Here is a 16,978-nt window from a genome sequence, read left to right as displayed (position 1 = left end):
ATATCTATCTATCTATCTATCTATCTATCTATCTATCTATCTATCTATCTATCTATCTATCTATCTATCTATCTATCTATCCCTGAGAGAAAGGGTTCTATTAATACTCTGCTTTGTCATTTTATTATAGTCTAGCTGATTGTCTTACTCAGGGAAACAATGATTTTTCCATACTTTACTTTGCTCAGACAAAAGTAACACTTTAAAAAAGTATTTTGGCTGGGCGATGGTGGTGCATGCCTTTAATCCCAGTACTTGGGAGGCAGAGGCAGGTGGATCTCTGTGAGTTCGAGGCCAGCCTGGCCTACAAGAGCTAGTTCCAGGACAGGCTCCAAAGCTACAGTGAAACCTTGTCTCAAAAATATAAAAAAAAAAACAAAAACAAAAACAAAACTTTAAAAAGAAAAAGGTATCTGGTTCACAACTGGGGAGGTTGAGTTATTAGCAAGATCACCAAGATTTTAAGGCCAGTATGGACTATGTAGTAAGCACTTAATTAAAAACAAAAAAGTAACAATTAAAGATACATTTACTTGGTGGTTCAAGCTGCTGTAATCTCTTCAAGGGCCACACTTTCCTTGACCCTAACTTTACATGCTATTTTGGAGACAGGGCAAGTTTTCAAATCTTTCTGCTCTGCTTTTTGCTCACAATTTTCACTGTCAATCTGACAAAAAAAAAAAAAGCAGCTAGCATAAACTACACAACCACCTGAATGCTGATCTCCCCTGAAATTTCCTCTCCCCAATTAACTAGTCAGTCCTTTCCAATTCAGCATCACACACAATCTCAGGACACAGACAAAGCACTGCCAAGTTCACTGCCAGAATAAAACATGCATGATCTAAGTCCTGTTCCTATCTAAAATATCATGAGTTCATGAGCATACTCTATTTGCATCCCTGCTCTCTGGACATGCTGCTCTTCTTAGTTCTTACCAGAATTATAGTATCCCTGGCATTCTCTAGATCATGTCTTCAAACTTTTCTAAATCCCTCCTACAAACAAATTCCAAAGGCTTAAGGATCACTTCTATTTCAGAAAGTTTTTTTGGTGGGGTGGGGAGTGGGGGGAGGTGAGTAAAAAGGAACTTGAGACACTGTAACCTAGGTTGTCCTTTAACTCAGTATGTAGCCAAAGTTATCCTTGAACTTGGCAGCAATCCTCTTTCCTCAGCCTCCTGGATACTAGACTATCAACTTATACCAACACACCCAGCTTGGTACCAATTGTCTATGGTAGTTTTTTTTTTTCACTTCTAACAACAATATAAGAGAGAAAAGATTTGTTTTGGCTTATTTTCAGAGGTGTCCACCCATCATGGTAAGGAGGAGCAGAACAGCACACATAACGTAAGCCAGGAAGCACAGAGAAACATCTATGCTGTTTGGGTCCCCATCGTATGGGACGGGACTGTCCACATTTCAGCTGATCTTGCCCCTAAGATGGTTACCAGAGAAAACACTCTCCTACATACACTACCAAATTAAGTGCTTTGTAATTAAATCAGGTTGACAATCAAAATTAATCATCCTAGGTGAAAATGCAGACATAGTCAAAAATATACTACTTTATTGTACAACATGAATCCAAAATAGGGATCCTCTGGAAAGTAATAAAATCTTTCTAGTCAAGCTTTCTCTGGAGAGTGCAAACCTATATCCTAAAATGAGAGGACCCAAAGAACAGTGTATAATTCCTTCGCTCTTAAATTATGGATTGTTTAGGTTATCCCACAAGCATTTACTTCCCAGATAGAGTGTTGATGAACTAGATTACTGCCATAAGTTAAGAAGTCCCTGCCCTTGAGGGCTTACAGGCTAAGAAGGAAGACAAACACGTAAGTAGGCAACTGTAACACACAGTGTGGTCTAGTAACATGGAGGAAAGTTACTCAGCTAAGCCTAGAGACTAGTTAGGGAAGGAAGTTCAGAGTTATGTTCAGTAAGAGGATGCCTGCGCTAAATCTTATAGGATAAGAACCTAGTCCGGTGAACAAAAGAACAATTAAAAAGAAAAAAATGAAAGCAAACAGTTAAAGTCTAATATAGTTGAATGAATGATAATGAGAAATAAAAGGTAGCAGAGGAGACTGTCATTAATAGATTGCTACAGAGTTGCGCATGATGGTTCATATCAGTAATCCTTGCCTTGGGAAGCTGAGGCCAGCCTGGGGTATACAGTGAGTTCTCAGCAAGCATAAATCCTATAAGACCTGGTTTAAAAGGGGGCAGAGCAGAGGTGACTATGGGATGAACAGGAGGCTGACAGAATCAGAGTTAAGTAGAACAAATTTGACATACAAAAATTCTGTTATCTTGTACATCAAGGTGAACCATATTTAAGCAGGAAAGAATATTGAGCCACATTTTACATAAATCATTTTGTAGAATTATATTGTAAAAACTGAGAAGGGGTAAGAATGGAGGTGGGGTGACCAGTGAGGAGGCTACTGCAATAGTTCAGGCAGAAAGTAATGAGGTCCTGAACTAACAAGTAACCTTCTAACAAGTCACCTTCTACAAACCCCCAAGTTGTTGCAATAACCAAGGAGGATCACAGCAGAGCAATGGGAACAAAAATCTCGGAGACATCAATACACTTACCTGTGAATATACATACATGCATCTATGTTTATATTATACATTTACATATACTTACATATGCTTTTATCACTATTACATAATTACAGATTGTTTTATTCTACATTAATAAAAATGACAAATGCTTGAAACAAAAAAGGAAAACAAGCAAAAAGCAAAGCATTCCATATTCCATTTATCTTACAAGTTCAGTTAGTAAAAAATTTTACCTCCCAGATACATCATTTCAGTAGAAAGAAAACTATATAGTTTAGGAAGGAAATTATTTAGGATGTAATCTGTAAAGTTTCTAAAACTGAAAACATCAGATTTCTCAGAATAGATGTACAAATATAAAAAGCAACAATAAAATAACATAGACAAAATATCTAACATTCTGTGAGATAAGACTCAATTGAAGAGATCCATTGTAAGACATTAGTATAAATGTAAGCCTCCCGAGTGTTGAGAGTTAAGGTGTGTGCTACCATGTCAGGCGACAATGTAGTATATTCTTTTTTTTTTCTCTCTCTCTTTTTTTTCGAGACAGGGTTTCTCTGTGGCTTTGGAGCCTGTCCTGGAACTAGCTCTGCAGACCAGGCTGGTCTTGAACTCACAGAGATCCGCTTGCCTCTGCCTCCCGAGTGCTGGGATTAAAGGCGTGCGCCACCATCGCCCGGCTGTAGTATATTCTTAAAGATCATGAAGAGTGGATTTTGAGTCACTCTCATTACCTAATGTGTGAAGTAAAATATGTGTAGCTTGACTGATCCATTAAATATACATACTTCAGAACATGCTACAAACAATAAATATATATAATCTTATTAATGAAAACAATGAGTAAATACATTTTAAATTAACAGGACCTTAGTATTATTTTATAATCCTTTCTTTGTCACAAATGCCATTTAATACATAAACCTTAGTGAGACATTACTATTATACTCACTTCCCAGATCAGGAAACTAAGGCATAGGCAAGCTGACTTACCTAAATGAATGTTTTCCTGCCTTTAGAAACCTTATTAAGACCATTAGTGACCACATGTAAATAGAACTATGTATATCTAAGACCACTGTAATTTCACAAATGAAATACTTTGAATAAGAAAATCAAACTTAGGCTTTGGCAATGGAACTAAGACTTTCAAGTCAATAAAACTCTGGTTTAGTCTAGTCTACTATTTTCTAACAGAGAATTTAGCAAATTGCTAATTTCTCAGAGCTTTCACAGGTTTAAAATGGACTAATTAGGATTCAAAGGTTTCTGAATGTTCTGTCTAGGTACTGAAACAAATTCCATTTCTATGACGACAAAAAGGCTAATTACTATCTTTAAAACCAAAGTAAAAATGACGTTTAAGAAGAGGCACTCTTTTCCCTCCTGTGACTGTCTACTGTCATTTAGTGGTGAATTACCCTGACATTCCCCACTAACTGGTAAGAAGACACAGTTAGCCATTGTTACTACAAGAGAAAAATGTTCTAGTTTGCAGCTAAGACATTTACTAGTTTGCAGTTAAGGGAACTGTTTAAAACAAGAGTAAGCTGGTTAGGAATCACGGCCCCCACACCTCTTCTCCCACACACATCTCCCACCACAGAATTTCTACTGTTAAGGCCTCAGCTGGGGGAAATCGGACAATCAGCGCTTGTTCCCTCGTAACTGTGCCCTACCAGAAAATCAAATTTCTCTGGGCTGCTTGTGAGATTTGTTACCTGTCACCTTCTTCACTAGAAAAAGAAAAAAATCCTTTGAAAAATTAAATACTTGCCTTACACAATCAGTAGGTTACTTAAAATTTTAGTCAATTAGAGTAATTGTTTTAATACTACTTATAATACTTGGTAAATATATTTCAGTAGTTAAAGTGAAAAATAATCACAGAGAAATAATAAAACTTAAGACAATGAGATCACAATTAAAAATTAATCTGTATAGATACATGTTAATTACAGTTTTAAAAATTCAAAAATATACCACATATATTACCTTGGTGTTCCTCTAAATCCATGTCAAGTTGCCTAATTTCTTCACTAAACTGATTTATTTTTTCCTTTATATCTGTTAACCTGTTAAAAATATTAATGAACTTTAAAAGCAAGAAAAGAAAAAAACATAAATGAGCATTATCAAATTAAAAACTTTTCTTCTACCAGAACTACAACAAAGAAATACATCTGATAGAATATGAGTATTTTTTAAATCATGTGTCTAGTAAGTGGATTGTATTTTGAATATATGAAGAACTCACTTTACTCAATACCACCAAAAATAAATTCACATGAGAATGAACAAAGGGCATTAATAAACACTTCTTCCAAGAAAATATACACATGGCCAATAGCACAAGAAAAGAAACTCAACACCATGAGCCACCAAGGATTTGCAAGTGAAAGTTACAGAAAGAGTAATTCACATTCAATGGCATGGCTGTAATGAAACGACAGATAATTTAAAAAGACAGAAAAACTAAGTGATTTATAAAGTAAAACACAAAGTAACCATATAAGCCAGCAATCTTGAACATTTATAATTCCTGAACATTTACACAGAGAAATAAAAGTAAAAACCCCCACAGAACTAGTTCATAGATGTTCAAGTCAATATGATTCCTAACAGTCACAAAATAGAAATAAGCCAAAGCCTACCAACTGATGAATAAATAGCACATATCATATGCATACGACAGAATATTAACTGGGATTAAACCACAGATGAGCCTTGAAAACGTTAGGCTAAATGAAAGCATGTAGCCACAGAGGACCAACAGCTGTATGATTACACATACCAAACATCCAGAACAGGCAAATCTATGGTGACAGAGTAGGAGGGGTAAGGAAAGCAATGGCTAAAAGCTTTGGGATTTTGTTGGGAAGACTCAAGTGGTAGTGCTGGTTGTCTACCTGTAAATATAACAAGAAGCTCTGAATTGTATGTTTTAAATATATAACTTACATAAGCTATCTCTTAAGGCTATTTTTCAAAGCAATTATATCAAGCAATGACTGAGAATTAAAAGCTGAAAATTGAAACTTCAATAAATATTAAATCATTAGTGTGAACTACAGGAAAAGTGCCTATAATGCATGTACTATTAAAGCTTAAGGAGGTAATATGAAAGATGAATGAATATAAGATGTCCTGGTTCAAAGGTACTTACTGTCTCTCCATGCTGGCTATTTCCTGATTATCTTCTTTAACCTATACAAACATGAAAAGAAAACAGCATTTAAAGAATAACTCATTATTAGACTATCTGAAAGAAAACATCACTAAGAAACTATTCACAGATTCCTGCCTTCTCCCTCAAATACACTCTTACCTATTGTCCTGGCTAGTTTTATGACAGCTTAATACAAGCTAGAGCTTATCCAAGAGGAGGGAACCTAAACTGGGAAAATACCTCCACAAGATCAAGCTGTACAGCCTGGTGTGACTACACACACCTCTAATGCCAGCTATCAGGAGGCAGAGGGAGGTGGATATCTGTGAATTCAAAACCAACCTGGGCTACATAGTGAGTTCCAGGACAGTTGGGGCTACAGAGCGACCTGTCTCTAAACAAATAAATAAATGAATAATTTTTAAAAATCAAGCTGTAGGCAAGCCTATATGGCATTTTCTTAATTAGTGATTGATATAGAAGAGTTCAGCCCATTGTAGATAGGGACATCCTTGGGGCTGGTGGTTCTTGGTTCAGAACGCAGACTGAGAAAGCTGTAGGGAACAAGCCAGTAAGCAGCAATTGTTCATGGCCTCTGTATCATCTCCTGTTTTCCTCCAGATTTCCTGCCCTATTTTGGGTTCTTTCCCTGCCTGCTTTCGATGATGAACTATGTTATGAAGCCTAAGTGAAATAAAGCCTTTCTTCCCCAAGTTGCTGTTAAGTAATAATGCTTCATCCTAGCTATATAAACTCTAAGTAGGACACTGATCTACCATGTTCTTTCAGGCTAACATATCTTTCAACATGGGTGAGTTAACAGTAAGTTTCTCAAATTCCTCAGACTCTCCTACACCCTAGGGTACAGCGACCAGATTTGGGAAACCCTAGTAAAATCAAATTTCAGAAAAACTATAAGTAACTTTTAGGGCACATTTATACCATGCAATGTGGTACTTGGGATACACATAATGTTATATGTATGTATATATGTATGTATGTATGATGTATATATGTATACACACATATATGCATTTATTAATCCTAAATTATCTTAAACTCAATTTTTTTTAGACAAAATTTCTCTATGTAGCCCTGGCTGTGCTGGAACTCACTATGTAGATCAGGCTTGCCTCAAACTCACAGAGATCTACCTGCTTCTGCCTCCCAAGTTTTGGATTAAAAGTGTTTGACACCAAGTCCCATATAAACTCAGGTTTAACTAGCAATCCAACTAAAGAGTACTGTCTCCTTTCTTGCCCCAAATCTTTTCTTTGCAAGGAATTTCTAAAGTTTTAGATTAAAAATTTTTAAATTTTATTTTACTGTAATTTATTTACTATTATAAATAATACTATAGTGCAGTACAGAAGTCAGAGGACAGCTTGCAGAAACTAGCTCTCCCTCTACCACACGGGTTCCTAGGATTAATCTCAGGCCACCAGGCTTAGCAGCAAGAGCCTTTACCTGTTGAGACATCGTACAAACCAAGATTTAGACCATTTTAGAAAGATTGATTCTCACAGTCACTGAACTGATCCATAAGTTTCCAAAAACACACAAGTCACAAGGCACAAAAAAAAAAATAAAAATAAAAATAAAAGAACTCAAAGGAGTTCCTGGAGAGATCTCTGCCCTATATGAAGATAAAGTTCTTCAAAGGGTCATAGACTCAGCATATCTCAGCATAAAGTGGTAATTGTAACTTATAGCTAAATTAAAGCAACCAAAAAGTAGGGGAATGCTACAGAATACATGACACATGATCATGTCACATATAATTTCATATGACGGTTATATTCCATTTTTTTCACAAAGACACTGATACCACCGAGTCATCAGGTTTGGAATATTTCTTTTTGTAGAGATAAATATAAATAATAGAACCTATTTCCACTGAGATTACCTAACCACTTAAATCACTAATAAAGCGATGGTGGCGCACGCCTTTAATCCCAGCACTCGGGAGGCTGAGGCAGGCGGATCTCTGTGAGTTCGAGACCAGCCTGGTCTACAGAGCGAGTTCCAGGACAGGCTCCAAAGCCATAGAGAAACCCTGTCTCGAAGAACCAAAAAAAAAAAAATCACTAATAAAGAAGTATCCATGAAACAATGGCTAAAATATGCACCAAAAAATAAAAAATGAGTATTTACGTCAAAACCATATTATTTAAGAAACTAAGATTTTTTGACATTTTTTTGGCTCAGTATTTCATATTGAGATGAAGTTAACTATTGTTTTTTGATAATAATCACATTGGTTTTCTGCTTAATTCAAAGCTCTTAAATAAATGTCTGGGAGATAGGGTGCCGGCTCACACTTGGGAGGAAGAGGCAGGCAGATCTCTGAGTTTGAGGCCAGCCTGGTCTACAGAATGAGATCCAGGACAATCAGTGCTACAGAGAGAAATGCTGTCTAAAATAAATAAATAAACAAACTTTCTCCCCCTACCTGCTTAAGCAATCTCTCCCTCTCCTCCATTGGTGATCCCATGCTCTTGTCTTCTGCAATCATTTGATCGCGATGGGACTCTAACTCATAAAGTTTTTCATGTAGTAATACAGCCTCCTGTTTTACCTGGGAGTGTGCTATTTCCTGAGAATAAAAAAAGAAAACTTCAGTTGGTCTTTTGTAGAGGCAGAAAGTTAAGATAAAGTCACGAGGCTGTCTAGTCCAACGTGCCTGGTGTCCTCAGACCGACACTGGAGCCCAGGCTGAGAATGCCAACTGACAGCGCAGGCACAACCACAGGGAATGCACTGCCTTAAGGAATACTGCCAGAGACTGGTGACCAGGAAGAAACTGGGACGTTGCAGAGTCTCAGAGGGAGCAGACTCTGCTGGCACACAACTCTAACCTCCACAACCACAAGAAAATAAATGTTTATAGCTTTATTAACCCAGACTGAGACCGCTTGTCACAGGAACACCGAGAAACGAATGCAGGTACAGCAGCTGCTGTGTGTTTACCACAGTTCCGCTTTCACACACACACACACACCACTAAAATAAAACAGATGCTATCAAATTCTTTTAGATAAAAAGAACTAGAGTGACTGCAGCAATAATGATGAATATATTGACATTTGAACCTATTGTTTACTGAGCAATTGATCTGTGGAACTATATACTCTGCTTTTGGCCTCTGCAGGTAGCAGGCATTCATGCACATAGATTCATGCAGATAAGACACTCCTACACATAAAATAAATATTTTCTTAAAAATGTACATTTTCAATGGAGATTATTAATAACCCCTGAAAACAACTAATCTATTCATTTGCAAGGCTGTTTTAATCATAAATATTATACAATGCTCTAATTTAAAATAATGAAGAATAGCTCTAAAGTTATGCAAACACAGTCAAGAAGATGGTATTAATGTGTGTGTGAGGGGGTAGGGCAGGGTCCCCCACAAGTATCATATCACAACTCCGAACATGAAACCCATTTGAAGTTTTCCACAATTAAAAATATTGACAGGATTACAAGATAGCTGTGAAGATTAAATAAACATACTGGTGATATGCACAAAGAGCTCACAAAATTAGGTAAGGAAGAAATAAATGTCAAAGTAGTTCTGCCTGAAAGGGGTAAGAAACAAAGATTTTTATGCCATATTTTTTTTCAGTTTTAAAACCATATACATGCCTTTATTTTGTGAAAACTTTTTATTTTAAAAAAAAAGCAGAAACAAGGAGATAAGTGGGATAGGAATGTATGACATGAAATCCACAAAGAATCAATAAAAATTAAAAAAAGAAAAAGGAAAATCCACTGTTAAACCCTCAAATGATTTACCTCCCTCCTCTTTATATGGCTTTAGTCTCTTATAGTGTATCGAAACTGCTGTTATATATATATATATTTTTTTGCATAGTACCGTAGGGCAGTGATTTGCTTTGTATACAGTAGTTACTAAAAAAAAAAATAATAACAAAAATAATGTATTTCTTGCCCTTCTGAGACCTCTGTGGTCCAGAATGGGAAGAAAATACACTGAACTTTTGTTAGTAAACTGCTGCGTGCATGAGTGCGGTCAATGTTGCCCTGAATTATCTCTGAGCTCGGTGGCAGGAAAGTGCTCCCATGACTCATACTCACAGTTTCTAGGCTCTCCTTCTTTATGTTCAGTGAATCTAGTTGTTGCTGCAGTGTATCTAATTCCTAAGGGGAAAAGACAAATGTAAAGTAATAATTTTTCTTCATTTTTTAATAACTCACCTACAAATGTAATAAATTTTGTAAATATATTCAATTTCTATCTTTTCATATTGCCTACAGCTTACCAAGGTTTTATCCTATTTGGAATAGTTCTTTTCATTAGTTCTACAATCCTTCCCTCACACTACGAACAACTTCCTAAGTCCATCACAGCTATCTATCAGTGTTCTGATCACAGTCATCATCACACCGTCAACAACTTCCTAAGTCCATCACAGCTATCTATCAGTGTTCTGATCACAGTCATCATCACACAGTAAACAACTTCCTAAGTCCATCACAGCTATCTATCAGTGTTCTGATCACAGTCATCATCACACCGTCAACAACTTCCTAAGTCCATCACAGCTATCTATCAGTGTTCTGATCACAGTCATCATCAGAAACCTTCAAACTCATGATGCCATCACTTAAAATCAAGATTTAAAATTCTAATCTTTAGCCACATTTTCACACCTTTTGCCTACATGTTCTTATGCTCAAGACTTACATATACATGAAATGGAGCAAAGGGAGAAAGATGGAGAGAGGGAAGGAAGGTAAGACGGGAGGAAAGACAATTGACACCGTCCAGGGTAATATTACCTGCAGCAGTTTCTCATTTGTGGTTTTCATTTCTATGTACTTGACTTGTTTTTCTGGAGACATATTTTTGATAATGCCATCTGCTGCTTGCTTTTCTTGCTCAACTTCTTCTTCTACACTTCGGATTTGTTTTTCTTTCCTGAAATCAAGAGCATGAAATGTTCCTGCTAGTATATTGAGGGGGGAGGGGAATCAAATAATTTTACTTAGAGATACTTAAAAAGAAAATCAACCTCAGTGTGTGAAAGTCCTTATCTTGTAAAAAAAAAAAATGTATATAAAACTTGATCCCCTTAGCATAGACTTTTCTCTTCTGCATCCCCAATCCAGATTCTTTATTCTCCACTTAAATGTATGAATGAAAGAAAGATTATCACACACAATCTCAGGCCTATGTACATATGAGGTTCACAATCCTTTGGTGATCATACCCGTCTTACAATGGTGACTTTCAGTCATCAGTCAGTCACAGCCTTCTCTGATCAAGCCAAGCTCTGTATAGAAAGTTGCTACATGAATCATTTAAAGCAAGGCCACTCTGACTGAACTGGCCAATATGGAGAGCTACAGTGCAATATGAATACTTTTTTAGGATTTATTTATCTTACATGAATGAGTGTTCTGACGCATATATGTATGTGCTCTATGTGTATGTCTGGTGCCCGCAGAAGTCAGAAGAGGGTGTCAGATCACTGGAACTAGAGTTACAGAGAGTTTGAGTCAGTGGGCGCTGGGAATCAAACACCAATCCTCAGTAAGAACATTGCTCTGAACCACTAGGCCACTGTGCAGCCCCACAATTTGATCTTTTTAAAAAAGAAAATCACAGGTTGAATGAGATGGCTCAGGGAATCTAAGTGCTTGCCGTACATGTCTGATAATCTTTCAATCCATGGAACCCAAAGAAGGGCAGACCAAATCCACACTCTCCATGTCAACTGAGCACTCTTACGCACATGGACATACAACAACAACAACAATAAAGTTCTAATAAAAACATAAAAAGAAATTATACCATAAGATCAGTAACATACTTTGCCTAAATGTGCTTTTACCTATTGCTTTAAATACAATGGTGTGGTGGTTTGAAAGAAAATGGCCCGTTAAGAGAGGTATGGCCTTGTTGGGAAGTGTGCCACTGTGGGGGCAGGCTTTGAAGTCTCTTTTCCTCAAGCTTCTCTCAGTGTGGCAGTCAGTTGACTTCCTGTTGCCTGCAAGATGTAGCACTCTCAGCTCCAGGGACCACGTCTACATGCATGCTGCCATGTTCCCCATCATGATGATAATGAACTGAACCTCTGAAACTGTAAGTGAGCCACCCCAATTAAATGTTTTCTTTTAAGAGTTGCCATGTCATGGTGTCTCTTCACAATAATAAAAATCCTAACTAAGACAAATGGGTATTTAACAAGCATATTTGGCACCATAATACATTAATTTCCTGAAAATATAACCATTGTTTAATAATAGTCACCCTAATAATGCAATAATATAATCACAAGAAATACTAGTGTACCCTGTATCTTATTTTCTACACAGTCAATTACTAATAGGTTACAGAAAGTTCCTTTTTAAAAAAATAGTATTTTTGTTAATTCTTTGAGGATCATATACAGTATTTTGATCCCTACACTATTCCCCCTATCTGCCCTCTCTACTCTCACATAGCTCCTTCTCCTCAACTTCTGAGTTCTCTCTCCTGCCCCCAGCCCAAGGCAGTTTGTATTGTGCAATTCTCTTGGGAGTGGAGCCTGTCCTTCTAGAGTATGGTTGACCTACCAGGAGTCATTTCGTTAAATAAAGCTGACAGAATTTATTTGTTAGGTATGGTGGCCAATGCCTTTAATCCCCAGTTTAAGCAGCAGAGGCAGGCAGATCTCTGTGAGTTCAGGACCAGCCTGGTCTACATAGGGGATTCTGGGCCAGACAGGAACGCACAGTGAGAACCTGTCACAAAAGGAAGAAAAGTCGAAAGAGTAAGTTTGATCAACATAAATTTTTAGTGCCCAGATCATGAATTTCTCACTGGTTTTCAAAAATCTGATTAACCTATCATTATTTATGGCCTTCACTCATAAATAATAATTTGTACTGTCTTTAATCAATTAATAGCTAACTGCATTAGATCCAGATACCTTCTGTACCCTCATGTCCTACAACTAGCAAAAGGACCTAAACTTAGAACATTTCCTACAAATGTCTCAGAATAACTAAATAAAATATGAAGGTAATGTAACAGACAATGGGAATTCCAATTTACTTTTGCCTCACTGTTGAACAGGCATTGATATTTTTCCTTAAAATGTAACAATGGGATTTCTACTGCCAAAATTTAGGTGAGTACACATGAGTTCACAGAAATCTGAAGCAGAAAGTGTCATTTATTGTTTTTTTTTTTTAATTTACCAAGACACCAACCAAGGAGCTATCTTTTTGGAAAAACTCATTCTACATTTCATTACTCAACAAACACTGTTTCTTACGCTGTCCACTGTAGTGAGATGAAAGCTAACATTGTATAGTATTTTATTCTCAGAGGGTTAAGACTGCATCACAAGGAAGGCACATATTATTTTCTGAGGTCATATAATGGCTGTCAGGTTTCTAGATGGCTTGAGCACTTTGCCCCTGCTATAACCTGGCAGTAAAGTGACAATAAAAGCAAGGTGCCATAAAAATAAGCAAACAACAATGTTGAAAGGCAGTGGAATATAAAACTTGGTGGTATGCTTGAATCTAACAAAATACAAAATAGCTTTGCTCACACTGCTTTAAAAACATGGTTCAAAATACTCTCAATATTATACTCTTTAAGTCATGAAACAAAATTGTTAATATTTTGATAAAATTTTGAAACAAAATACAAAAACTAAGCAAACTGCTATTTGTTACAATAAAAAAGTCAAGGATGTCTGTAAGAAATTCTAGTCAATCTTTTGCTAAGGAATACCAGCTTCTTAATCACCTGTTCACTGGGTACAAAGGTTAAGACAAAGTGAAACGTGATCATGTGACACAGGCTTTTCTGATGGCGTAGAAGAACCAGAATAGATGTCTTGAGCACACCCGTCTCAGATACAAAAAAGACAAAGGAAAGGTAAGATCTTATATACTTAAGGTCTGGTTGTTGTTGCTGAACTAAAGAAATTCAGTTGGTTAAATCTGCAGAGCAATTCTTGCCTTTAGTGACTAACATGATCATATTTTCACACTGTCTACTGCAGAAATAGTATAAACCTAGGAAGTGGCCAACAGCACTTTACAAATCAAGTTATAGTGATATACAAAGTGTTCATCTACTAATCAAATTTTTAATAATTTTTTATTTTAAATGTTAATTTAAATGTTAATCTAAAGTAATTTTAACCTTAAAACAAATTTACAAGATTAAAAAAATTACTAGCTGAAACTTCTGAAGTTGGATGACTATTATTAAACAGTTTTCAAAAATAATTTCCAATGTAAGTTATTTATTATTTAACTTTTAAAATTCAAAAATCACACAGTAGTTAAGAAAAGAAACAAAGTTAACTGCTAACTGTTAATCTCTCACTTTAAATGTACTGTATTGTGGTATAAATATCTAAAATATTGAAGGACAAAATTACTTCTGGACTTTATTTAACAAAATCAAAATATGTACAGCATACTTTTATCTCACTGCCCATAATAAGCCAAAATTCCTAAACTTGTACTGGAAACCTCCTATAAGAAGAACATGAATTCTGTAACAGCATCATCGCTTTGTGTTCAGATTTGGTTTTCCTGTGTAAAGGTTCTTAAATACATACACCAGCTAGTGGAAACTCTATTTCTTCCTGATGTTATTAATTCTTTCAAAGGACAGAATTCAAAATAACCTTCAAATTGAGAAAAAAAAAAACTAAAGAAATGGCCTTATTTAACTGCCCCCCCCTTTCTGTCTTCTTTTTAAATCAACATTGAAAGACATATTTTTGTCTGGGGATTTGTGTGACATCACAATCTTAACATTCATTCTCTGTTGATCTCCCCTAGCTAAAAACACACATATGTGTGGAGAGACCTGTAGACAGCGTGGGCTACAACTTTAAACATAGTAACACTGCAGATAGGTTGAAAGGAGAACCTGTACTATATGCTGCTTTTAATTCCACAATTCATTAAGAAAGATATTTCTAATCTTTGTAATTTCTTTTAGTACACTATAGAAAACAATTACTAAGTGATAAATATAACATGACCCCCCTAGCTCCTTCTCCCAAGTGGCTCACAGCTCTACCTTGACTCCACTTTATTCTTCATCCATATTTTGTTTATTGAGACTTTCTATTTACTCCTGGCTGTTCTGGAACACATGAGGATCAGAGTGACCTCAAACTCATACAGATTCGCCTGCCTCTGTAGAGCTGGGATTAAAAGCATGGGCCCTCATTTGCTTCTGTTCAACAGCAACTCTTCACCGATATTAGTTAATTTTGTGTAGCCTACTTCCTTTCTTTAACTATCCTTATCCCATATGGCTGAAAAACTAGCACTTCTCCATTACTTAGCCCTCCTCACTCATGTGTGCATACCACTGAGGACATCAGTACTAAGTGTACCAAAGAGGCTGCCCAAGTGTTCCTAGAGATCATTAAGTACAGGTAAAACTAGCTTTCATAAATAACCTAGGCATCCCTTTTTATAGCCAATGATGTGGAGTACATTGTAGCTTAATTCAAATTCTGGCTCTAAAAGAGTGATAAAAATGTATTTCATATAAAACTTTTATTGTATAAAATCTAGGAGGCAAGTAACTTTTTCTAGCAAACATGAAAAGACAAAAAGAAGAGAAATAAAGCTAAACATATCAACAAATTGAAAGCAATGAACGAGTGGACCAGCATTGAAAAATAAAAAATTCTTATCACCGAAGAGCAAACAGGCTTCAGTAACTCAAAAAGAATCTTACTCTACTTGGCTTTTTCCTTCTTGCTTGGATGTAATAATCTTCTCTTTAAAAATCTTAAATAAATATAGCAACTGCTTAGAAAGGTACAAGTGATTAAATATTAGAAAACCTCTAAAAATGACAGGAAATAATTATATCCTTTTAAACACATGACGACTTTGAGAAAACAGGTACACAAAATATGAAACATCATCATGAATAAACGATGAAATAGAAAATAAACACTAAGAATATTACTTTTCAATAAAGGGCAATTTCTACTTTGAGCAGCATGTCGAATACACCTATTAACTTTGGCTTCTATTCAAAACCTGACCACAATAAAAGTTAAAGGTGAAGGGGAGTATAAACTCACAAGAGCAGAGAATAGACGAGGAAGTAACAATAGTAAGATTTACAAGTCTGAAAGTTAAGTGGTAACTGAAAAAGCAAGTTTTTCCCATGTTAACAATGGAAAAAAAAACAGAAAAACCACTTGATTTCTATTACAGGAACTTAAATTGTTCAGAAATTACCATTATCAGCTATTCTGGAAACAGGAGGAGGCACAAAGTCCTCCATATCTCTGCTCTGACATGTGATGTTCCTTCTTTATGGAAGCTAAGAACTTGCTTTTTCTGTGGAGAAATTTGGATACTAGGCCCAAGCTAAAAGAGAAACAATGCTTAGATGAAGCTATATCTGATACACCAAATATTAATATTAAATCACCTTTTACCACTCTGTTCTTGAAATGATTCCTACAAGGCCTTGTATGTATAGGAAGTAATTTAGATTTTGTGAAATACAACTAGCGTGAAAGAAAGGTAATGACATTTGAGAATGTCCTCAAGAGTTCAGCACATTCACTCTACGGGAATGTCTAAAGTCAAAATCGCAAAAACACACTTTTCTATCAGGCACTTAGTTTCACACTTTACCCCCAAGCAAAATAATAACATTCATGAAGAAAGCTTCCATAGCTGGAAAAAAATAAAATTGGGGACACAAAAGCTATTCATTTAAAAAAAAGAAAAAGAAGAAAGAAAAAAGAAACAAGCACAAAGGCCTTTAATTCCAGCACTTGGGAAGTAGAGGCAAGCAAATCTTTGTGAGTTTGTCGCCAGCCTGGTCTACATAGTTCCATGACAGCCAGTATGACACATATAAAAACCTGTCTCAACAAACAAACAAATAAAAACACAAGAATGAAAAAAATGAAGGGAGGGAGAGAGGAAGGAAGAATATATCAATGCAGCAGGATCTACTGAAAAAAAATAAAAGAATAAAAAAGGTCTAGAATCTAAAGAATATATGAAAAAAACTTGAAAGATAAAGTTGAGATTGTCTACAAAAAGTAGAGCAAACTACAATATACACAGGAAAATGAGGATCTAAAAAATGAAGGTTATGGCCGGGCGGTGGTGGCGCACGCCTGTAATCCCAGCACTCGGGAGGCAGAGGCAGGCGGATCTCTGTGAGTTCGAGACCAGCCTGGTCTACAAA

The 16,978-nt window shown here is 36.1% G+C and overlaps 1 protein-coding gene across 1 annotated transcript in view; it reads right to left on the bottom strand.

Annotated features, from left to right (window-relative positions):
• The window catches only part of Ift74 (intraflagellar transport 74), a 76,389-nt gene that overhangs the window by 31,640 nt on the left and 27,771 nt on the right, over positions 1-16,978 (bottom strand). The window contains exons 9-13 of the mRNA XM_005352759.3: positions 10,561-10,699; positions 9,856-9,918; positions 8,204-8,347; positions 5,749-5,789; positions 4,578-4,657 (exon numbers count right to left, since the gene is read on the bottom strand). Of these exons, the coding sequence (XP_005352816.1) occupies positions 4,578-4,657; positions 5,749-5,789; positions 8,204-8,347; positions 9,856-9,918; positions 10,561-10,699 (467 nt within the window). The remainder of the gene's footprint in view (positions 1-4,577; positions 4,658-5,748; positions 5,790-8,203; positions 8,348-9,855; positions 9,919-10,560; positions 10,700-16,978) is intronic.

Source organism: Microtus ochrogaster, chromosome 10 (genome assembly GCF_000317375.1).
Source record: "Microtus ochrogaster isolate Prairie Vole_2 chromosome 10, MicOch1.0, whole genome shotgun sequence".
In the NCBI taxonomy this organism is placed as follows: domain Eukaryota; kingdom Metazoa; phylum Chordata; class Mammalia; order Rodentia; family Cricetidae; genus Microtus; species Microtus ochrogaster.
The sequence above is the reverse complement of the archived record's forward strand: the minus strand, read 5'-3'. Positions and strand labels throughout refer to the sequence as shown.